The sequence below is a fragment of the Haemaphysalis longicornis genome, unplaced genomic scaffold, assembly GCF_048455015.1.
Source record: "Haemaphysalis longicornis isolate Haplotype H1 unplaced genomic scaffold, Haemaphysalis longicornis Haplotype H1 scaffold_1, whole genome shotgun sequence".
Classification (NCBI taxonomy): domain Eukaryota; kingdom Metazoa; phylum Arthropoda; class Arachnida; order Ixodida; family Ixodidae; genus Haemaphysalis; species Haemaphysalis longicornis.
In genome coordinates this window covers 462,404,292-462,429,523 of record NW_027526203.1, presented here as the reverse complement: position 1 = coordinate 462,429,523, position 25,232 = coordinate 462,404,292, and the positions used below count along the sequence as shown (strand labels likewise).

Genomic DNA, 25,232 nt, shown 5'->3' with positions numbered 1-25,232 from the left:
TGAGACTGCAACGAACTCCCTGCAATGTCCCTTGAACATTCAGTAGCAGGGGGTTGTGGATTAACTTAGAACATCACGGCGTTATTTACTACATGACGGAGTATCGTGCACAAAAGCGTTTATGCACCCCGCCTTTACCCGAAATGCTGCAGCTGAACACCCAACACCAGCATGCCTTGGCCACTACGCCACCAAAGCACAAAAGAAAGGTATTAATGGTAACAAATGCAGTGGTTGCAAAACATTACAACCCAGAACAGAACTCAAGATATAAAAAGAATGTACGAGACAGTGCACCAAGAAGCAGGAATTCAGGTTCTTGTACCGAGATAGTTATTTGATCATTCAAACGACATTATTGCTCATCCTTTCTGTGACCAGTACAAGTTCGTTGCTGAAATTTAGTTGTTGAAATGTGAAATTTGGGAGGAAAGGATTCTAAGCTTTGAAAGAGAATTTCAGAGCCTTTACAAACTGCACAACTTACATGTTGAGGCTTGCATTAGGAATAGGTTCCAAAACTGGCTTTAAATTAATAACTAAAGCTTTAAAAGATTCCCTATATCAATTACTAGCTCAGGGCTGTAGGCAGGAAGGTGAGGCAGTATCCGGGGACGGAACTCGTGTCTAAAGGAACTAAAAAGACCTGCAATTCAGGTGGCGTCATAAACTGAAAAGGAAACCACATGTCCTAGTACGAAGCTCACTTTAGCCTGTCTTGTTTTATCTGGCTAGTTCGGCAAGTTCATTCTCCAAACTACGAGAAGAAAAACGATAATGTGAGATGAGAATTACGGCCAACATTTATAGCGCAATTTACAGCATCGCCAGTGAACCATGTAGACTAGGAATTTGAGCATTACCCATGCACATGTTGCCGCGATGTACTCTGAAAACGCTAATTAGCTAGAACATGACTTGGAACGGACGTCAACCGAAAGGTAAACACGGCAGGCGGTAAAGGAATGTTTACTTCGGAAAGTGCCCGCTGAAAAGTCACGCAATCAAGAAACGCAGAACGTTGCGAAAAGAAACGCAGAACGTTGAGAACATGACTGATTCTGGACGTCTACAAACTCAGCACACCATTATTATTTTTTTGTTCAAACCCATGACAAATGCAAATAGCCGCGCGCCCGGGGCCGCCCACAAAAATGAGATCATGCCAAGTCCTAACCCACGGCACCCAGTCAGACAATCGTGTCGATCCTTTCTTGCAGTTCAGCGAAAATGTAGACGAGAAAAAACCATTTCTGGCGATAGCAAGGAGGCGCTCAACCAGCGGGCTAACCTTGTAAGCGCTAACACAGGCTTACAAAAGGTCCCTACAACAGAGCGACACCACCCAATCTTTCGAACGAAAAGCCTCGTCCTTCCGAACACCTAAGCACGCAAGTCTTAGGTTCGCGGCGTACAGATTATGTCCAAGCAGGGCCCCGTGGGGTTGAAATCATGACAGGTCGCAAGAATTCGCAATCAATTGCACTGTTTACCCAACTTGTGCGAGGGTAAATAGAGCAAGATCGCATAGCTAGCACAGTCAGTGTCGATCGTTGTGACGGCAACACTTACTTTTTTCAGTGCAGGGCCAAACTCCGCGTTTAATGGGCTATGTTTTAGTTCACAAGAAAGCATCGGCAAACGCGGCGCCGACTCCATTTTCACGTTGACGTTCTGGGGCCAGCCAGCGGCGCCAGCGGCAATGGCTGCACTTGACCTAACTGCACCTATGGACAAGCAACAAAGCCTATGCCCCTAGAGTCGTGTGTTCGGCATGCATAACAGCAGCGCGTATCTGCAACATTACAGAACATAATAATTACAGTAAGTCTAGTTTAAACTGAGCTGAGCTCGATTATATACACTCTGCAATGACAGCTCAGCATTCTGCAACTGGCAAAAGGGAAGGTATGGCGCGAAATTCAAAACTGCTCTGAGAACATTCCAAGAATAAAGCTCTAAAACTGCCGCCAATGCCAACTATAAAAAGCGATACAAGTTCGGCCTTTTTTGTTTGAGTTGTCCGAACAGGCAGGCGTTCGGTCGCAAAAAATTATGGCTAGCTAGCAAAAACTACTACGTAATAAAACAAAGGAGCGCATTGCGGTCTTGGGTGCACCGTGCAGTCTTCAGCAGGGCCGTACCCAGAGGGGGGGTTTGGGGGTTCGAACCCCTCCCGAAATCTTTTCAGGCAGCACGTAAACAATACTTACTGTTGCTTTCAGCAAAACTACCCCCTTCCCAAAATTCATAACCCCCCCCCCCCCCCCGAAAAAAATTTCTGGGTACGGCCCTCGTCTTCAGTCAGTCAGTGACGGTCACTGAACAAGTTACCAAATTGTTGTGGTATAAACATCCATTACAGTCGATAAATAAAGAAAATAGAAGGCCGCGGGCGAACGCTGCTGCTCTGAACCAGAAGAAAAAAAAATAATTCAAATTTTTTGGGTTTAGTGCACCCTGAAGCTACACATGGGCTATGAGGCGCGCCGTAGTGGAAGGTTCCTCCCGGGGATCTTTAACGGGAGGCGAAATCTTGTCACACGGGCCGTTTTCGCTTTTCGCCTCCATCTAAAAATGCAGCCACCGCAGCAGGGATCGAACCCACGTCCTTGGGCTCAAGCTGCACAACACTGAGTCACCGCGGCGGGTGATCTTTGACACTTGATCGCAAAAGAAAAAAAATAATAATAAAAAACGAGGGGATCGTTCCACGAAGTGAACCCGTACTTTCCATCTCTCATTTCTCTTGCCATTGTTTATCTTATTGTTCGTCTAATTAGTTCTCTTTCTTGTGTGTGTGTGTGTGTGTGTGTGTGTGCGCGCGCTCACTTCAAGACAGCACACTTACGTACGCTATTTTGTGGTACAGCTGTGCGCCTACCTTGACGCTGTGCCAAGTCTTGTCACCGAGCTTCATACACCCACGACGGGAATATTCCAAGGTTAGTATAGGGCATATATACGCCCACGCGTAAAATCGAAAGTCGTTTCACGAAGGTGACTAGATTTGTGGAAAGTTTTCAGGTGACTGCCGACTAAATTCGTTGTTTAGTAATAAAGGAGGACATGACAATGCAAACAAGTTTTCCTACTGCATTTTCTACCAAACGAAAAAAATTACAGTTAAATAGCGTATATATGTGTTGATGCGTTCAACTATCAGAAAAAACGCACATATACTATACATAACTCGAGCAATCCAGCCGGCTGCGAAGCAGTCAGTTGTCAATTTTCGAGTGTCCAGCCTGTCGATACTCCCCGTAAATATCCGTACCAGAAAACACAGGTAAGTTCGTATGGTACCGTTTTTCGCGAAGGCGCCGCGTTGCAGATATTTATACACGCACGCACGCACGCACATACACACACACACGCACGCACACGCACACGAACGCGCACGAACGCACACACACACACACGAACACGCACGCGCACATATACGCACACACTCACACACATACGCACACACGCACAAATGATCAAACAAAAACTTTCTGGAGGCGTCAGACTTCTCCGCGGAATCCAATATTTCTATCGAGACTGCAGCAAAAGCATGCTTAGTTTACTTTTGTGGAACATCCCACTGGAATAATAGCATCATTTATGCTGATATTTTCTTTTTATTTACTGTTTCCGGTGCGTCTGGTTCTGAGTAGCTGCAAGATGCGCAGAATGTTACGATAAACTACCGGGACTGTTGATGTTTTTTTCTCGTGCGACATAAACGTTCCGTTTAAAAACGTTTAAAAAAACTGTAACAAACATTCTGAAGTTGTTTTTTTTAATCTGTATTTGGACTCTTTCCTTGTAGAGAGTCGCACTTTAAAATTGGAGCTGTATCCACTAAACTGCTTCAATAACTATGGTTCATTGAGTTATTTATTGTCACAAAAATTGTTTAGATCGTGCTAAAAATTGCTTTACGGTGTGGGGCACTGTCTTCCAATTGACTTCCTTGACCTCTCTATTTGTTTGGAAGTTAGCCAAGCTGGCGTTTTACCAGGTATACCCTTTTGGGCCTCGCCCTCATCATCCGTAATGGCTCTGCTGTTCCTCAAGTTCACATCCTACTCTTCCAGATAGCTCAGGTCTCCCTTCTTCTCAAGCGCATTTATAACCGCAAGCAAGGCCTCGAAGAGCCTCACTTACTCCGCATTGTATATTTCTTAGCGATATCTCGCGTCATTTAGAGTATTCCCTAACTAGCCGTTTCGCTTGCTCAGAGCAACCGCCTTGATGTAAGGCCGACCTTACATTGAGGGAGCTCTCCGCACCCTCTATAGTTTAGCATTGCTTGTGGGACTCTGGCACCGCTTTCTCTGCCGCAACAAGACATCTAGCTAGTCCTGGACATTTATAATACACTTGACGAACGGGTCGCATCACACCTGCAGGCGCAGCTCGAACGTTTAAAGCTCTCGACTCCAGGTCGGGCACTCCTCGCCCGTGCACTTAAACTACCCAACAGACGGTTTTCCACCCACTCCTCCCGAACCTGCTCCCTGCAGGTCCTCCTACCAACGACCAAGGTGATTGAGCGTATCTTTCGCTATACGCATACCCACAACTTGGCCATATTTCATTAGAAGAAACGCACTATATCATTAAACACGCGCGCCGGTCAATTGGCTGAAACAAAACGGAGCCGCAATATACTACATATACGGACGCCAGTTTTGACTCGCCTACTGGAGATTGTACTATCGCCCTTTATAGCCCAGCCCGAGGAGTTAGGAGACCGGGCTGCTCAGTTAGACCGGGGAATTCAGCTCCGGACCATCCAGATGGCCGAAGGAACCGCCAGGGCCCAAGGACGTCTTCTCCTGGCCCAGCGTTACTATATCCTTGCCGCCGTCTGAGGGGAGGGGGGGGGGATACTGGAGCGGACTACGCCTTTCTCCTTCCCCCATCCCAGTCTCTGGCAAAATAAAGTTGTTCACTCACTCCATTGCCTCTGCTGTCGAATACGCAACCAAGCTCGAACTCCCTGACACCGAAACCCTTGTATTTAGTGACTTGCAGGAGGCGCTACGCTTTTTAGTCCAGCACACCACGCACCCGCACGCCACTGCTACCCTCTACTGAGCCATTCGCATCCCTACACACCATAAGAAAACGCTGGTATGGGTCATTGGCCCCGCCAACATAGACGGCAATGCCTGAGACGCTTACCCGAGAACTGTCCCCGGTTCGTCTATAGCTAAGTGTCGGCATTTTTAGTATGCCAGGTGAGGTCAGGAGCAAACGACAGGTGGCTCGCACATTTCTGTACACTCACGGCGCAACCAATCCTCGCTTGTGATCATATGCCCTTTCTTCCTCCAAATGCTTCAGTTTCTAGTTTACAGTTTTGTGAAGCGGGCGCATTATCCTCTTTCCTAGCCAATCCCCCGAGTGGATGCGTGCCATGTTGCAAGGAACATCACGAGACGCACGCTCACGTGCGCTTAGAATTTTTTTTGGGTATTTTTTCTTTGCATTGACGGCGAAACCAAGAGCTTAAAGAGCTCTACTGCTAAAATAAAACCTTAAGCGTGAACCGCATTGAGCGTTTTCGGCTCGCGAAAACGCGCCGCGCACGCCACAGGCGCGCTGCCGCTGCCGCGAAGGCTCTGCGCGGAGCCACCCGCACGCTGCGCGCGGCGCGGCAGGCGGCGGAAACATGGCAGCGGCTTCGGCCGCCAAGTGGCGTCGGGAGCTCGCGCGACCGCTTCTGAGCGCTCTCTAAAATGCCGCTCAAGACACGCACGAAGTTGCTTGAGAGGTAAAGGAGCTTATAATGTGGGTGAAAACGGTACTATAAAACATCATCCGCGCCGCTTCTGAATGCGCCCAAGCAATATCTGCCGGGGTGGTAAGCCTAAAGATCCCCGGCGGAGCCAGCCGGCGGTCTCGAGTGCTTTGAAACCGCCGCCATGACGCGCGCGCCTCCACATTGGCGCAAGTCGCCAGGCTCCTCCCGCTGCTGCGCGCGACGCGCGTCAAAATCTAGCCAAGGCAGATGCTGCCGCGGGCGCGGAATCGTCGACGCGGGCGTCGAAAAAACGCACGCGCAACGCCGATGCGCGCAAATCGCGTGAAAAAACGCCCCATGCGGTTCACGCTTTAAGCAGCGTAATAAAACCTTAAGCAGCCACGTACAAGGAAAACTCCTTTTTATTACTGAAACTCACAGCTAAACCAAACGTGCAAATCAGTAACGCAATCGGCGTTCTGCTCCAAATTAAATACATCGTTGCAGATCAGTATCCCAAAGGGGTGACCCGGGGCCTCCCCGCGCCTCACGTACGTCCAGCGGCTTCTTGGGGCAGGAGGTGACACGTTGCTCACTGATCGTGTCCGCCAGTTTCTGGGGGCCCGAAGAACAGCGCTGCAAGCAGCGCGGGCGGGCCCATTGGCAGGGCTGCAGGCAAGGTTGGCTGCAAGAGGCCAGAAGAACTCGGGTCATTCGCGTGCTCACGGAGTGTCTGACGGTCAGGGTGGGCAGGGCCGGGGTGGCAGCCGCGATCATCACCGAGGACCGTGCTCGGGGACCGCAGGGCAACCGCTGACGTTGACCTTGAACTCGGCTGCTGGGACGCGGAGCTTGAACGTGGACCTCGTGGACCTCGTGTAACTGGGACGTGGACCTCGGCTGCTGGCGTGAACCTAGAGCTCCGCTGACGTGGACCTTGAACTCGGCTGCTGGGGACGCGGTCGCAGCGGTTTTTATGACCCCAGGACATGAAAGCGCCACGTAGCAGGCTAGAATGCCGAGGAACAGGGAAGCGTAGCCGCAGCTGAAGAGGCGCTGCTGGTTTTGATTCTCTCCTGGACCGGCTATGCAGCCAGTGCCATGGTAGCATGCAGAAGATTTTTCCGCGGGTGCAGTCATCGCAGGTGCACTCTCGAACAAGAGCCGCCCACTTGGCGAGTCGTCCTTCTTGCGTGATGCGAAGATGCCCCTGCGCGCCGTCGTGAGCATGTCTGCGCAGCCCTTGGTTGCGACACCCGCTGACTTGAGGGGTTTCAGTTGAGCGGTTCACCGATGTCGCTTTGATCCTGATTCGCGACGTCCGCGATTCGTTCTGATGCCCCTGCGGCGGCTAGCACAGAACAGGGAGGATTCGGCTAGTAGGTCGTGGCAGCTGATGATAATGATGATACTTCAACCGACTGATTTATCAATAATGAGGATAATCACGACGGTGACGGCAACGATGAATCTAGTTTGCGAAGCTTTTTATGAGCGCAAGCTTACACGCAGAAAACAAAGCCAAGAAAGCAGGTGTGGAGTTTTATTGAACCTTAAGCCTTAAGTGTCGCAACAAACGCGACAAATCACCGTAGTCGTCCTTACCGTCATCAGCGTCAACTAGATGGTACCAAATTGGCCGCCATTGTGAATATAAAATACATGCGGTTCGCATGGGCTTTGAACAATGGCGCTGTATAGTCCGCAGCAGCTTCAAGAATGCGAGTATATCTGCCGACGTTTGGGAAAAATAGTCATCGCTGCGCATTTCCTCCGTCATCACTGTCTTTATTATCATCATCATTGACCAATGTGGGGGTCGGGCTGTCATCATTATCATTATTACTGGCCACTGTGTTGTTCCAGCTGCCACGACCAACAAGTGGCTGCCGCAGAACGAATCACGTAAGCCACGAATCGGAATCGAAGCGACAGGACCGCGTGTGCAGCCCCCGTGTGCGGCCCAGGCTTGCCCATGACGGCACGCAGGGGCGTCTTCTCGTCACACAAGAGCTGTGACTCGCCAAGTGGGCAGCGCTTGTTCGAGGGTGCAGCTGCGATGACTGCAGCCACTGCAGCATTTCTGGCCCACTACCATGACACCACCCGCGAAGTGGGCCTAGGCATTCAGGAGGACAATCAAGACGATCGGCACCGCTTCAGGTGCAGCTACGGTCCCCTGTTCGTCGGCCTTCTAGCCTGCTACGTGGCGCTTTCATGTCCCGGGCTCATAAAGACCGCTGCGGCCACGTTGCCAGCAGCCGAGTTCAAGGTCCACGTCAGCGGAGAGACGCTTGCCTTGCGCGCCACGAGCACAATCCTCGGTGAAATCCACCCCGGCCCTCTCCACACTGACCGTCATGCACTCCGTGAGCAGGCGAATGGCCCGCGGTCTTGTGGCCTCCCGCAGCCAGCCTTACCTGCAGCCCTGCCAGTGCTCCTGCCCACGCTGCTCTTCGTGCGTCCAGAAACTGGCGGACACGACTGAGCGACTTGTGCCCTCCTTACCAAAGAAACTTGCTGACGTACGTGAGGCGCGTGGAGGCCACAGATAATACCTGAGCGATGCGTCGTTTTGGACTCCTCACAGCGGTGTAATTTGGAGCAGAACGCCGATTGCGTTACTGATTTGCGTGCATCGTTGGCTTGTAATTTTGAGTAATAAAAAGGAATGTTCCTTCTACGTGGCTGTGGGAAGAGGTGTAGCGATTTAGGCTAGTTATTTCACGCTGCTTAAGGTTCTTATTTCATGGTAGAATAATGACATGACTAGGTGAAGGCAAACATTTGCTCGCGCGTAAGCCACGGCATCTCAGTCATCATCACTCCCTCAGAGAAGAGCAGAGTTGTGAGATCCCACTCCTCATGAGAGCCAGAGTGGCAGGTCATATGCTGCTCCTCGCATGAATGAGAAGCGCCGCCTAGTGGAATGACACACCCGTCGTCGCTTTTGAAGAACCGTATACCGTGACCAGGTGCCTTCGAGGGAAATGAAGAGCGGAACCAACGCCTTGTCGAAAGGGCCAGTGTTTTCCGTCCGCTGATCACTGGTTCCGGAGGAGCATGTGTATGATCAATCACCTGTTTCACCTTACGTCAGTTTCTGTGCCGAAAAAATTAAGGAAGCCCACACTAACGCGGAAGACTTGAAAGTAGCGGAGCTGTAGGCAACTTTCACGACCATCACACGAATGCAGCCGATTTGTTTCTTCTTCGTTGCCGCAACGGCCTTTTACTCCATCATTGTTGCTGTAAATGTGGACTTCCTTCTTTGAAGTGGTAATCATTGGACATCACCTTGGAGGGGCGTACGTTATGGCGTGTCTTTCTCGTTCCGAGCAACTGTCGCCATAAATAATTACGGGGAACGCTGAACTCTTTCTCCTTCCGAGCAAGTGTTGCCACCCATCAAGGCAGCCCATCCGGAAGACTGGAAGATGAGCATTCAGACCAAACCCCTTCCCCGGAACATGACGCCGGGCAAGGACGACGAGAGGCGCACCGCGCGGGCAAAAGCAATGGCCTGCGGAAGCTGGAAGAGAACCCCAGGGTCCTCTACGCGGACGCCTCGCTCCGAAAACACAGCGACCGTGCAGCGGCGGTAGTTACGTCCAGAGACCGGCTGATCGTCAGCGCGTCCCTGAAGACAACAGACCCCGCAGTTGCCGAGGAAGTGGCCGTGGCCCTGGCACTCGCACAGCCGTGCGTGGACACCGTGGTCACCGACTCAATGACAGCGTACGGAAGCTTCCGCAGGGGGGTAATCTCCTCCGCGGCCCGAGCCATTCTATCCAAGTGCAAGCCACCGGGAAGAGCCATAGAGCTCGTGTGGGTCCCGGCTCACTCGCGGGTAGCAGGCAACACCATCGCCGACTACCATGCCCGAGAAATGTCAATCCGGGCCGAGCACGAGCCGGAAGAGCTACCGCACCCGGTTACCAGCTTTCGGGACATTACCCGGATGTACCGAGAGAGGTGCAGACTGCGGGAACCGCACCCCAAACTGACTAGGCAACAACAGACGATCCTGCGTCGAGCGCAGGCGGGATCGCCTGCGCATCCCATACTGATGAACCGCATGTACCCTGAGGAACACGATACGCTCTGTCCGTTTTGCAAAAGAGAGAGGGGCACCCTGCCGCACATCTTGGCAGAGTGTACAGATCTCAAGACCCCCCCTCCTTCCCTTCCCCACAACACCCCCAATCCCCGACCCCTTGAGCGATGGGAGACCTTGTTGACCAGCCCCGCCCTGCCGACTCAGCTCGCACTGACAGACAGGGGCCAGGAGATACGGGTCCCGTAACTAGGGAAGCACCCCGTCTGGTGCCAGCGTGCACCACCGATTTCTTTTTGGGCTCAGTAAAAGTTGATTGCTCCTCCTCCTTGCCACCATTACGGCGAACGCTGGAGTTACTTTTTTTTTGTTTGGCCAGTCTTGGCCAATCTCCTTAAGTGGGTATGATAGGCTTGACAAGCGTGCGCCGGGGACGCTGGGCGGTCGCCGCGAGGCACGCGCTCACGTGCGCTCGGCATTTTCTTGGTATTTTTAACTGCGGACACCAAACTCTAACGATTTGCTAAAAAGCTTCGCTGCTAAAAAAGGTTGGGGCAGGTTCGCACTAGTGGCGCGAAGACGTGGGCAAACGGCGAAGCTGGCGGCCCCACCTAGCTTATTCTTGGTTCGGCTGAGTTTATGCATGGTTATGATTGTAGTTGTGCTGCTGAGCCCAAAAACGCTGGTTCGATTCCGGCCGCAGTGGCTGCTTTTCGAAAAGCAAACACACAGGGCCTCTTTTTGCGCGCACGGTCTGCCGGCTGAGCCCCGCCATCTCTCTCCTTGCACCATTCGACCTGGTTTACCGCCGCGTGTGCTCCGTTTACTTTTTGGGGTACCTGTACTGGCATGGAAGGCCACTCCGTTCTCCGGCCGTATGCTCCGGCCGTTCCGTTCGTTACGTTGCTACCGGGTTTACCGGGACCCGACTGCGCATGCACGCGCACGTACCGGGCTCTTTCCGTGTAGTGAGACGGAAAACGTGTTTTAACTCCGTAGCGTCGTACCGTTCGTTCCGTGTGACGGCTGATTAGCCGAGTTGTTGCAAAAATCCACACGCTAAAAATGCGTAAATAAAGAACGCAGTTTCCCCTAAAGCATTGCAAATCTAAAATAAATCGCGCTCGGCCGGACGCATTGTGAGGCAGGGGCTGCGGTGGCGGCGACGGCACCAGAGCGAGCGCAGGTGACGACATGGTCGCGCGCCGTTCACGTGGAGGAATGGCCTTGGCCTTGCCCGATTGAAGTGCTAGACACAAATGTACGATTGGTACACGCGATTCGTATGCGACTGATCGTTACGACTGTCACCACGACTAGTCGTACGCGTGAATTTGAGACACATGGCCCGATGCGGGTGTGCGATGCCTCGTCGGCGCCGCTCCGCCCACTGTTTTGGCACCATGGTCAACTACGACGATCGCTGAGCTGAATTTGTAGATTCCGCGGGTTTGTACGCAAGAAATGGATAAAGCAGGCAATCGTGAAGCGTTTTCTGCATCGGAAACAGTCCGCGCACACGCCGGTCGCGCCTGCCAGCTCGGCACACTCAGCGGCTCGAACCGGCGCAGACCACGGTAGCAACCGCTTGTCGCTGCTCTTCCAAATCAATCTGATCACTAAAACGAAGTTCCACCTGCGAGAAAGTAGGTGTTAGTGTGGTGAAAAATTGTGCTAGGGATCGTTCTCAGAGCTTATTTTAAAAGCGGAGATCAGATATATCTGCCGCGATGCAAGCCTATGCTGACCGGACGTGGATGCCGCGGCGCGCGGTGCGGCGAGCGGCCGAGAGATGGCGATACCTGCGCGGAAGCATCGAAACAGGCTACGCAGATGTCTCGGTCACCGATCGCTCACGGCAGTTGTAGCTCAAATAAAGTTTCACATGCGAGAAAGGAAATGATAGTGAGGTGAAACGTTGTGTTACGGAGTGTCATTCGCAGTTGCACAGATAGCGGCGATCAAATATTCGCCAGGACGCTAAGCCTAAAGTTCCCAACACCCGAGCAAGCCGGTTGCGGGCTCCGGATACGGTAACACGGAAGCAGAGTGCCGGGAGAGACGCCGGCCGCGTACGGAACAAATGGCGCATGCGCAGTCGGGTCCCGGTAAACCCGGTAGCAACGCAACGAACGGAACGGCCGAAGCATACGTACTGCTAAAACTCTCTATTACGTGCTTGTGCGGTACGTAGAGTGCCGCGCACAACGGCCGCGCCGAGCGCGCTATGGAACGTTGTAGCCTGCTCTATTGCTGCTTCGAACGCCGGGCGGGGTTTCCCCTTTTTCGCTCAATGGGCCCTCACTACTTAAGTACGCGCGGCCAAATGCACCTCTGCGGGTGTGTGCAACTTCAAACTGGAACTTTCGAAGCCGGTTTACTGCTTTGGCCAAGCCTGCATACCATGCACCCTTTGTGACGACACCACAGAAGCCAACACGTTTGAGATCGTCAGGCCCGCCGACACCATCCCGCGCTACGTGTCAGTATACGATACCCCACGGCACCCTCTCCCGAGAAGCTGCCTTTATGGCTTGGCAAGCCCAAACCCCCTCTCTTCCCACCTCACCCCGTATCCACGTGCACGGATCTCCTCGCGTGCCACTTGCCCCACCCTTCAGTACACTTGGAGTGCCATCCAGTAGACGTACCCCCTACCGCACTACTTCCCTTGGGAGGACTGGTGAACCACACGAGGTCGGCGCAAGAACTCCTGGCACTCCACTGCCTTCGGGTTATTGTGGCCGACACTGGGAGAGCTACAGACAGGCCCCCGGCACGATAGCCCCGACTAGGGCCGTCTAAACAATAGTTTTTTTTTTTCTCTCCATCTGCATATCCCCCTATTAAAGTTCATGGGAAACTGGGGCATTATTACTATTATTAATTCTATGCGGAAGCCGAGCAGGCAAGAGAGAGAGAGAGAGGAATTTTATTGAAATGAAATAAACACAGAAAGGTCGGCCTGACGGTAGTATATCTGGCCAGCTATTCTGTGTGTGGGAAGGGAAAGTGGAGGAAAGAGTGTGGATAGAGGACGAGAGAGATGAAGACGGCGGAGAAATAAATGAAGGGCTATGTATAGAAGATGCCTATACCGATACGGTGTATGTGTTAAAGTTAAGCCGGACGGGCCTCAACTACAATATCTCTGAGAGGCCGCTGCTGCGCAGAAATGTCAGCACAGCTTTAAATGCCTTGTAGGAACGCTTCGCGTCTGGCCAAGGTCCCAGCAGCACTTCCTCCGACACCACACGACAGTCCAAACGGGCCAATGTTCTCACTAATTGTTCTCGAGGTTGCGCAGCGTGGACAGTGGCAGAGAACATGCGAAATAGTCTGTGGTACATGGCATGTCTCACAGTCGGGGTCACTCGTAAAGCCAATGAGGTGCTTGTAGCGACGGGTAAAGGCTACGCCAAGCCGTAGTCGGTGAAACAGCGTGGCGTAGTTTCGCTGAATACCAGGAGGTAACCGAAACTTGCAGTCGGGGTCCAGGCGGTGTAATCTTCTATGACGATTGTGAGGGTGGAACCAGTGACTCGCCGAGGCGTGGCGGAGAATGGTAAACAGAAGGGCGGTCGTGTCCGTCCTTGCGAAGGGCAGACGTACAACATCTGCATTTGCAGAAACCTTCTTTGCCTCCTGGTAAGCCCAGTCGTTACCAGCTAGCCCGCAATGGCCTGGTACCCACTGAATGGTGAGGACATGTCCTTGTTGCAGTGCCAATGAGCATAATTCGAGTACTTCCGCAGCAAGGGCATAAAGTAGAAGGAGAAGCCTGGCCCCTCTTTGCGACTGCTGACGTGCTCGGGTAAGAGGAGGTGTGCCGAAGGAACCTGGTGGCGCACACTGTATGCTGTACACGAGGCAATCGTCGTAGCTGGTGTTGCATCACCAGAATCAAACGGCGCCGCGACAGGACGAATCATGAAAGGACGGTTAAATGGAAAGAAAAGCACAGCCTTGCCATGCACTACATGTATAGTTAGTGAAAAGCCTTGCAGCCTCCATCGGAAAAAAAAAATCCAGCCCTGCTGAGCGTTGGTGAGGGTGACAAGAACCGCAAAATATTCGGCGTGATGTACGTAAATTGGCCGCATTTGAAATCTTGAGTGTGTGTGTGTGTGTAATATAACAGGGACCCGAAGCTTGCCTAATTTTGCATTCTCCGAGTCGTTTAGTATATGGCGGCCCTTCTGAACGGCAGGCCCTGCTCCTCTTCCGGGGAGGGGGGGGGGAGGGTTTCTTTTGGAGGCCGAGCTTGTCTCCAACAGTGGCGTCAGTGTACACTGAGGTCTATCTTATGCTCTGATGGTTGAATACGTTGGGAATGAAGATCAGATGCCTTTTTCTCCACAACAAAGCAGCGAATTTGAAAGCGAGTAATTTCTCACTGTTCATAGACTAGGTCTTCTCACCATTTAAAATTCTAAACAAATCGCCGGAACAGCTAAGCTTTTCACTTTCCACAACAGCCGCCGAGGGAAGTCCAACTCGCCGGAAGCAACCGTAATTTATCCGCACAGTACCTCCTTTATCAGTGACAGCTGCCCCACAGTGACATATAAAGTGACACATTAAAGATGTATTAGGCCACTGAGTTGGCGCCCACAGAACCACTCTTGAAACTATACAAGCAGCAAGAGGTTTTCAATGTCCCCTTCGCCCGTGGAGATGTCGCTAGGATGGCGCCGTTTTCCCCCAAGGGGCAGAGCGCCGGCCGCATCGACAATGCCGAACATTCTCGTGGTAGGCCGCTGGCGCTGCCGTGAAACAACTTCGTTTGAATTTTGCGCCAGGCAGGCACTGGTCACTCGAAGGAAGGTGCGCCAGACTGCTCGCGCTATGGTCTCGCTCAACGAAGAAGAAATTGCACGAGCTCTCCTTTTGCCAGCTCACGCATGAGCTGGCATTCTGAGGCAGCCATCGCTCACGGCGTTCTCACTGTGACCTCATCTTCCATTTCAGCAAGATGGACAGTGATTTCCTGAACCGCCTAACCCAGAGTCTTGAGGAGGTCGACCTATGCATGGCACTGGCGCGGATGTCGCCGGACGGCGAAAGTTTCACGAGGAACGGCGAAGGCACGGGGGAAGAGGAGGACACTCAGTTGGAGCGCGAGATCGATCAACTGGCTCGGCGCTTCGCGGAACTCAAGGAAGAAGAGGCAACGGTGGTCGCCAACCTCGAGGCACGGTTGGAAATCGCCAAGCGCCGCCGGAGCATGCTGGCCATGGGGGTCTCCGCGCCTTCCGCCACGCCGCCAGCGACGAAGGCTGTCCTGGCAGGCTCTGAGATGGCGGCGGCAGAGGGCTCGCCGCTGTGCACCAACTTTGTCGCCTACCTGAGCGAGGAAGAGTTCGAGCACCTTCCCAAGCATACCAAGGGCCGCTACACGCTGACTGCACTCAACGAGCTCGTGGACGCGTTCAACTTGGCGCTCGTCAACAAGTACGCTCTGATGGGGCTCCCCAAGTGCTGTCTCGACGCTATGCAGCTGCATAAGGTGACCACCTACAAGAAGCAGGAGACAGCCGACACGCGGAACCTCCGCTTCTTGACGGACGACGATCTGATGACCAGGGGCGGTGCCTTCAAGTCGGCCCGTGAGATCGCTTCCTTCGTGCTCATCATGCGTCACTGTGGTAGGATCCGCGAGATCCGAGGGCCCGAGTGCGTTCTCCGCTACGCAGTGGTCTGAGTCCGGCCCAGAAAGCCCTATGCGTCTCCCTGCGCATGAAGTTTGCATTGTGTGGTGTCTGCTTTGGTTTGTTTCTCTAGTCTTAATAAAAAGTTTTGTCTGCCTTTACTGCGCTCGTCTTTTTTGCGCGACATTACAAGGATGTTCGTAAGAAATATGTCAAGGAAAGGTTTATAAACTGAACCTTTATAAACTGAAAATAAACTGGAAATAATCTGAAAATAAACTGAAACTGAAACTAAAAAAAATTCCCCGCATTTCCCCGAGGGGAAGAATGAGAAAGTGCGAATGCACGAGTTGAATTTGCGCGGTTCGGTAATGTTCGCGAAAGAGAGATCACACACACACACAACTACAAAGAAAGAAAGATGCATTTATTCACAGACACCTATTTGTGTTGTCGTTGTACTTGATTGCTAGAGCGGATCTCAGCTTTGAAATTTCGTGTCAGTACTCCTTTAAGCGGGTGCATTAGCCCTTCTCACGCCCGATTCTTGGCCAATCCCCCACGTGGGTATGTGCCATGTCAGCGGCCAGGCAGCGCGCGCCCATCTCCCCCCGTTGCCAAGGAAGACGAGGAGATTCCTGGCCAATCCCCCACGTGGGTATGTGCCATGTCAGCGGCCAGGCAGCGCGCGCCCATCTCCCCCCGTTGCCAAGGAAGACGAGGAGCGCGCGCACCCGCAGCTGTTGCTATGCGGACGGCGGCGGACGCTTCAGGCTCGCTTAAGAAGTGCATTCGCACTTAAAAGCATCGCCCTCTCGAAAGCACGCGGAAGGTCGTAGCAGGTCATTAGAGTATCATTGACAGGGCTCGCGATCATGCTTGAAGAGACTTTAGGAAGGCGAACCTCCCACAGTTATGCGCGATGTGGGTTCGCGGAGGGCATGGAAGAGAGACACTTTTGAATTCTAGGTGTTTCCTCGGCCTGCTGTAACTCTGGACACGACCTGTTTTGTATAGCAGGCAGAATGGGAAGAAGCAGCCGGTTCTGGATATTTGGCTTTCTATGGCGTGATAGCCAGTTGCGGGGGCTTGATTGATCACGCGTGTCGTCGTTGGTGGTCCTTCATTCGTGGGACATACCCACGTGGGGGATTGGCCAAGAAATTGGAGCGTTTGGGGGCCAATAGGCACATTTCATGAATCAAATAAAACAAATCGTACAAATCGAAATGAAGGAAAAACCGCTTGATCACACGAGAAAATGGCTGAAGAATTAGAAGGGCATGCTATAGAGGTTAGAATAAAAAAACCTAGAGAAAGACTTCAGACTGCTCACGAGTGGGATTGCGAAATTATTACATTTTATTTCAAGCTATGAGACCCTTTATGCGTATAGTAGTAAGTCTGCAGTGAATATATAATCTTCTGCTGCGACCTCGTCTTAGTCATCAGAGTGACGATATCTCCGTTTGATGCAGACTTCTTGGAGACAGCAAGCACGCAGTACTGAACGAACAAACACAGAACAGCAGGACGATGTGAAGAATGCAGGAAGGCAAACGACTGAATGGCGCATGCGTCAGCGGTCCGTGCGCGGGTACGCTGGAATCATGATCGCGATGTTCATACGACCTCGCAGTTGAGGCCGTGCATCCAAGACCGGCGTTTGCAGATATAAATCTCTGAGGTCTCACGAAACCGGGCCTCGTAGATAACCAATTACCTTTTTTTGTTCTGAGGCCGGACCTCGTATCGTCGAGGTGCCAGAGGAGATAACGGCGGCCGATTTGGCGTGCGCGACAGTGACGAACGGGGTCCGGATTATGGAATGTAGAGCTGGTGGCTGTCCGAAATATCGGTCGTCTTTATACATTAACTCTAGGGGGCCATCGGCGGTGCCGCGCAGCAGTCCGAATTACCGAGCCTGTCCGATTTATCGGTGTCCGATTTATCGGTCATCGACTGTATTCATTGTAGAAATCCACAGTGATGTTCCAGTTTAGTATCCACCACTCAGGTAGTCACGTCCACCATAGGCGCCGACTACGGGTGGGTTTGGGGGCCCGAGCCCCCTCCGATGTTTCTCAGGGAAGCAGAGACCCCCACCCGGCGATGCTGACCCCGTATCCCCCCTGCCATTAAACGAAGGATCATTACCAGTGCCATTACCATTACATTTGCCTCTGCCTATACTACTTGTGAGTTTTCACGCAAAATTTTAGTGCGGCTCAAATCTTACTGCAGCATTTTTGGCGCGACGTGCACGACCTACTTAAATATTTTTATTTATTCCTTCAAATTCTTAGCATAGGAGAACAAGCGCCCTAGAAGCACCAGCGGCGGTTGCGTCGTATGTACTTTTATGAATGAATGATTGAATTTATTGTAAACAAGGAAAGGAAAGACCACCAGCAGGCGTAGTTTGTCTCACCTAAGGGTGGACACTGGAACGCCTGCTGGTGTGGGGGGTGTGGGGAATGGGGAAAACAGTTGTACAGGAAAGGGAGGATAGAGAGAAGGAGAGGTTACATATATACAAATATACAGGTCTAACAGGACATATATGTACAATATACAGGGTGTCCCAGCTATCATGCACGAAATTTAAAAAAAAGAGAAATTGCATAACTCGAAGAAAACCTAGTGCATAATGTTTGCAGTACTGTGAAGAAGCGGAGAGTAATTTTTCGTTAATGAGACTTAATTAATTAATTGTAATTAATTATCTAACTCGAGAAATACTGTCCTAATCACTAAAGTGTCAATGAGGCACTAGTAGGTAACCACGAGGGGCATCTAACTGCGCTATTTTCAGTGACGAACTAATTGCGTACTCATTTATTCTGACTGATAAAGGAAACCCGCGAAATATGAAAAATACCACGTGACGGCGCTTACGCGCGCGATGTAAAGCAGCGCCCCAAACAAAGCTGATTGAAAGCAACTGCTTCGCGTGTTACCCGCCCGAAGAGACAGCGCATCACCTTGATAATAGCATGCATGGAAGGAGCAGCAGCAGCAAGATTCGCGGGACGCGTGTGTGTGTTAAGGAACAAACTCGGTCGCGATTTCTTTCTTTCTTTTGTCTATTTCATTATGGCTATCTCAGAGGCAACCTGTTTGAGGGCGTTGCTTTACGGTGCGCGCGGAGGCGCCGTCACGTGGTATTTTTCATATTTCGCGGGTTTCCTTTATCAGTCAGAATAAATGTGTACGCAATTAGTTCATCGCTGAAAATACCGCAGTTAGATGCCCCTCGTGGTTACCTACAAGTGCCCCATTGACACTTTAGTGATTAGGACAGTATTTCTCGAGTTAGAAAATTAATTACAATTAGTTAATTAAGTCTCATTAAAGAAAAAAATACTGTCCGCTTCTTCACAGTACTGCAAATGTTATGCACCTGGTTTCTTTCGAGTTACGCCTTTACTCTTTTTTTAAATCTTGGTGCATGATAGCTGGGACACCCTGTATACAAGGTAAACACTAAAACACGAAGACAAAAAAAAAACACAAGAAAACAAAAAACAAAAACGAAGCACCCACACACACACCGTTTAGTTTATGTGGGGAGAAAGCGGAAAGCCGGGAGGAGTCCTGAGGCATCCAGGTAGGACCCCAGGGCCTCATGGACTCCGTCCCGCTCTCTGGCACTGCCTGGCGGCCACAGAAATTCTTCGAGGAGCCGAGCCCCTCCCCTGAAGGCGGCCAACAGTTCGGTCCTCCCTGCCACAAACTGGGGGCACTCCAGGACCAGATGTGACAGGGTCTGGACAGCCGCCCGGCAGTGCTGGCACGACGGGTCACCGATGAGTGCTAGGCGGTGTTTTCGCTCGGCTGTCCACACGCACCCCACGCGTAGGCGCAGGACAGCCGAGCGTTGATGTCTGGGCATCCGTGTGGCCCGGACGGGTGGTGGGGCCTCTCCAGCGGCCAACCTCGGGTCCGGGTGCTGGGCCCGTACATGTCGCTGTATCAGCAGGCGGGCGTCATCCGCAGCTGCGTGGGCTGCCGTGGGCGAAGGGGGCAGCTCGTGGGCGACGGGGGCCAGTTCGTCTGCCCTCTCGTTGCCCTCCAGCCCAATGTGGCCTGGCACCCACTGCAGCCGCATGCGAGTCCCCCGCTGGGCCAGCCGTGCCACCTTGTCCCGCACGTTCCGCACCAGGAGGGCCCGCACCAGCGCGGGTCGCCCTCCTGGATCCGAAGTAGGGCCACTCGAGAATCACACAGCAGGGCGCAGCGTTCGGGGGGCGGCTCCAGCTCCAGTAGAAGGTCCAGACCAAGGCTTACGCCAACCATTTCGGCCGTGGCGGATGATATGCGTAGTGCAGCCGGGCCTGCCTGGTGGCCTCCCCCAGCACTGCCGCCGCCGTGGCCGAACCCTGCTGCTGCCGCACGGAACCATCCGTGTATACCAGGGTGTGGTCCTCCAGGTCGCCCCACACGACGCCCCGAGCCAGCTGCAGCTGCCCGCAGTGCGACGTCCGCCGCTTGCTACGCAGGCCCGGGATGTCCGTGTGCACTTCGGCCTCCAGTGCAAGGGGGCGGCTGGAGGGAGGGCCTGCTTCCACGGGGGCCACCCCCTCTTCGTACAGGGCCAACATGCGCCCTTTTCCCTTTTTTTTGGAACTTTTGACTGTGCATGCCATGTACTCACAAAATACATTTTAATATGAACAAAGAAATAAATTATATTTTTTAAAGAGGAGCACGTAGCCTACTAACCATCATTGTCTAATGTTAGTATGCTCAGTTAATAAACTTATGTTGCGACCTTGTCACCTGGCTTTAAACTGTTTTGCGTGCGTTTTTGAGCCCGGAAAAAGCTGCAGAGTTCAGTGAGCCATTCGGCAGAGTTTGTTTTTATCAGCGGCTTGTCAAATGCACGTGAGTGTGCTGTGTCTCAGAATTGCTACACTTTCCAGAAGGCAATCCTGAAGACTCGTGATAAAGGAAGCTCTTCTAATAATTTACATTTCTTAGGGATGAAGACATCGTCACTTGCATACAGAGGTCATCAATTTATATAATTCATTCAGTACTGAAAATGAGGCCAAGTTGCATTCACCCGAAATCAGAATCAGATTCAGACTGTGGGGTTTAACGTGACATGTGTGCGTGCGTGCGTGTGTGTGTGTGCGTGTGTGTGCGTGCGTGTGTGCGCGCGTGTGTGTGCGTGCGTGTGTGTGCGTGCGTGCGTGCGTGCGTGCACATGTGTGTGTGTGTGTGTGTGTGTGTGTGTGCGTGCGTGCGTGCGTGCGTGCGTGCGTGCGTGCGTGCGTGCGCGTGCGCGTGCGCGCGCGTGTGCTGAGGAGCGGTGCGTCGAGCCTTTTGTTGTTTTCACGAACCATGGAACTACGTGCTGACTTTGTGGGTTTACAATACTGCGTGGTGCCTCACAGGCAAAGCAATTGCTGCCACATCGTGCGAGGCTATGTTCGTCTCAGCAGCGACACTCTTCCTCTCTTTGTCGCTGGAGTTCTCCTTGGAAAGCTTGATTGATTGTAGTGTTTAACGCGCCGAAGCAACGCAGGCGATGAGGGGCGTTTAGTGGATGGCTCTGGATTAATTCTGGCCACCTGGGGATCTTTAACGCGCGTCAAAATTTCGCACACACGGGCGTTTTTGCTTTTCGCCTCCATCAGAAAAGCGGCCACCGCGGGTGGGAATCGAACCCACATCCTCGTCCTCAGCAGCACAACGCCTTAGCCACTGAGCCACCGCGGCGGGTTTATAACACCTTCATCACGATATCATCATGACCTCACGATAGTGATGGCAAGAAAACATACAAGATCCATCTTCTCTCAAATTTTCCCTGTCGTTAAAGGAGCCATGAAGAGAAAATGCAAGTTGGTTTTATTCGAAAGATTTCGTGTTTTATAGTGCCCCCAGCGCTTGTCCGAATACAAACGGTGCTTTATTCACTGAGAAATTAAACAATTTAGGTTAAAATTTTGATTTTCCCGCTCAATCGTGCGTTTTCATGGTCCCAAGTGACATCACTGGAACCGACCGCTCTGCAGCCTAGAATACCTTCATTCACGCATCCGCCGTACAGGGTAGAGACACGTATACGCTGGCGCCGCCATTTTCGGTTGCTCGCTCGCCGCCGAAGCAAGTCATTGTGTCAAAACCGCGCTAAAATTATCGCCGCAACGCGGTTTACTGAAGAAGTTTGAATCATATTGTCTGTTTCGCGTTGCTAGGTCTCGTGGGAAACGAAAAGAATAACGCGTTGAGCCCGTTGGCCCAATTGCGGCGGCACGGGACCGTTCAAAGGTTGTCTCCACCCTGTACAGCGGTGTTAATTTGTTCCCGCGTTTCTTTACGTTCCGTAACCTAGATGGCGCCACCATACCGTGGCAAGCGTTTGGTTTGTTTTTGCCCGCATTTAAACCTGGCTTGTATTTGTTCTGGGAGAAAATATTCGTTCCCTGAAACAGTGCTCGCTCGACAAATGGGGTCACGTAAAACACCGTTGCTTGCGTCAATCGGCCAGTGTCGTCTGAGACAACCCCAAGCCCCGTAGTGCTGTGCAGCTAAACAAGCATGCTGTGCGCAGTACGAACAGCAGAACGCATCAGTACTTCTATGTTTACATGTGCTTTCGTAACTTCCACTGTTTGTCCCATCATTCTTATTGCTTTGTAAAGAATGTGCCCTAAATTTAAGCGCAAATCGCTCGTTCGTCTAGTTTGTAAGCTCTACCTAATTTGCGTCTGCTTCTGCCAGCCTCCGCCAATCGCAGAGCTTAGCTCATGTGACGACATAGGTTCTGTTGCGGGAAATGAGCTGGTGGGTCGCATGACCGTTCCCGTTTTTCCTAATTATGTAGCTTATTTGAGCGAAGTTTACGTTAAAAGTGGTGTCAGTATGATTCTAACGAGACAATCTTTTGAATGAACCAAACTTGTGTTTTCTCTTCATGGCTCCTTTAACTTGGATTAAAGGTCCTTTCCCCCCGTTTTAAATTACTCTAATACAATGCCCTGTAGAAAGCTAGGAATTTTCATTTCCAGCCAGTGATGATTTTCCACTCCCCTCATTCGGTGTGTGCCATTCACTAAAAAGCCTCACCCTCATCTTCTTCACGCGTGGCGGCCACGCTTGTTCCATCAGATTTCTGGTTCTTCAAGTTACGGTGTCCATGTCAACCAACCAACCACAGGGGCGGGCGTGGCAGCGCCATTCTTCGCAGCTGCGCCAGTCTGTGTCAAAATAAATTGCAAAAGGCCATCCTTTTTTAAATAAAGCTATATTCAATTAATTTTTTCCTCCGCATTTACCACTCCCCTTAATGGGTATACGAGTAGTTCCCCAAAGCACATCATCACATTCTTCTTCTTCTTCTAATACTACGGCTACTACTACTTCTACAACTACTACCACTACTACTACTATTGCACTAACCACTACTACTACCTCTAGTAGTCGCGCCAGGCGCCTTCCACTGGTTGGCTGGTTGTTCAGGTAAACGAGACAATCAGTGGGGGGAGCGTGTCGGTGCGAAGGCAGCGCCACACGACATTCTACGCAGCTCCGCCAGACTCCATGGGCCAGAAGAAATTGCACTAGGCCATGCAATTCAATCTTACTCCCGCATTGACTGATTCCCTCATTGGGTGTGTCATTCAACAAGGAACATCATCGTCAGCATATTCTTCATTTTAACTACTACAACAATACTAGCACTTCTAGGAGCCGCGCCACGCGAGTTCCACTGGTTGGCTAGTTCATGTGAATGAGCCAACCAGTGGGGCGAGCGTGTCGGCTCGAAGGCAGCACCACGCGCCATTCTGCACCGCTCCGCCAGCCTGGAGCAGAAGAAATTTCACCGGATGCATCTCCTTTGTAATAAAGTTTATTCTGTTCAATTTTACTCCCGCATTGACCGCTCACCTCATTGGGTGTGTGTCATTCACCAAGGATCATCATCATCATCATATTCTTCTTTTTCTTATTCTTCTACAACTACTACAACAATACTAGGAGCCGCGCCACGCGTGTTCCACTGGTTGGCGAGTTGTTCATGTGAACGAGTCAGCTTCCCGATGAGGTTCGCAAGTTCATTGATGTGGCCCCACTACCACGCAACATGCATCCGACACATCACGAGGCTCGTAGGGAAGCCAGAGCGAAAGCTATCCTTAATCAATACGGCCGAAACTCTGCCACAGTCTATACAGACGCCGCTTCATATCCCGGGCGAAGAGCTATGACCGCTGTGGTTTCTACTACACTCTAAACGACGTAACCTTTCTGTCTACATATAAACGCTTTTAACTTCTATATCAACGGTTACAAGCCAAATCAATAAACGTTACAAGCCTTTTTACCTTGAATAAAGGTTACGGCCCAAGGTCTCGTTGAACGTAGAGGTTACTTTTCGGTGCAACGGTTGTAAACACTAATTTGTAACGTCTAAATTGAACTCGTAACCTTTGCGCGCCCCAGTTCTGCGGGCGCTTCACCACGTGATCAATCACGTGACCTCAGTCTCGTCGGGAAGCCGCAGGTCGCCGCGCGTTGTGTGCTGCACGTTTCTTCCCGCGCTCGGCCATGTTGTGTTCGCGCAACGTATAGAACTTCGAAGTCTTCTTCGTGCCCCGGTTCATTTCGCGCCGTCCTGGAGGTACCGTAAGGTAAGCATGACTGGTCATAATCATTAGATAGAGCAATACCAACAGCTGGTAAACTTTTAAAGCTTGTATGATGGCTTAAGTGCGATGAAAGTGCGGACAACGACCGGAAGGCGCGGAGCGCCAAGCTTTTGTTGACAACGCAATAACTGAGCTGTCAATAAGCGCTTAGTCGTTTAGCTGTTTCGTGGTCTGAGTATTCTTCAGGCCTTAATTGCTATGCATGTTTTGTCGTATACTCTATAAATATACATACACGTTTAAAAACAAGTAATCTTTTCCGCCTCGCGTCCTAGGCCATAATGACATCCATGACAAACAGAGACATGTGGGGTGTCCTGCGAGGGCGATGCAAAGAAGATAGCGAGTGCTTAGGGTATCTCGTCGAGGCTGCAGCGTTCCTATCTTAAACGTTGCTACCTTAAAACACAGCAAACGTGTACTCTTAAAAGAACACAAGCAAGGACGTAGCCAGGTGCGGAGTTTCGGTGTCAGAACACGCCTCTAAATTTGATAAGTGGCGCATCCCACCCCATCCTTTCGGCCGCTTTCCACCCACTTCATCTATAAATTTGTATGCAAAAATGAGAATAGGATACGAAAACGACAATAACGTACTGTCTCGGCGCAGGCTCATTTTAAAATTTTTTGCTGACGGGGTCTAACAACGCAGAAAAATATTTGTTGCCACGCGACTGAGCTGGTATACCCTTGAATTTCCCCCTTACCGGGAAGGAAACTGGGTGCCATAGGATAAACTTTTAAGCGTACGTTTCCTGACTTGTTTTTTCATTGCCCTTGTGATGGCGAAATGTGAGTAAAGACGTTTTATGAGCACTTCAAAGTTTCATTCAGATGTTTACTACTAAAAAATATCAAGCTGTCACAAATTCTGTTTACCAGTGCAGCTCACATGCGAGGCCGAGCTGCGATTTGGAACCCCAATGCCCGTACTAGAGAACACCTTGAAGAAAGCAGTATGTCAGATGTTCTGGAGAAAGTGTGCGCGTTCCAAGACGTCGAGAAGCAAATTCAGCCACATGGGGCAAACAAAGTTCGCACAGGTCCTTGAAAACCTTGAAAACCCTTAAATTTAGAAGTGCCTTCAAGGCCTTAAAAGTCCTTGAATTTTTAAATGGTCCTTG

At 51.4% G+C, this 25,232-nt stretch overlaps 1 protein-coding gene across 1 annotated transcript in view; it reads right to left on the bottom strand.

Moving 5' to 3' along the window:
- Positions 1–1,735, bottom strand: part of Mop (tyrosine-protein phosphatase non-receptor type protein myopic) — a 48,876-nt gene extending 47,141 nt beyond the window's left edge. Inside the window, exon 1 of the mRNA XM_077688005.1 lies at positions 1,573–1,735. Coding sequence (XP_077544131.1) covers positions 1,573–1,659 — 87 coding nt within the window. The 5' untranslated portion in view covers positions 1,660–1,735. The remainder of the gene's footprint in view (positions 1–1,572) is intronic.
- Positions 1,736–25,232: the final 23,497 nt, after the last annotated feature.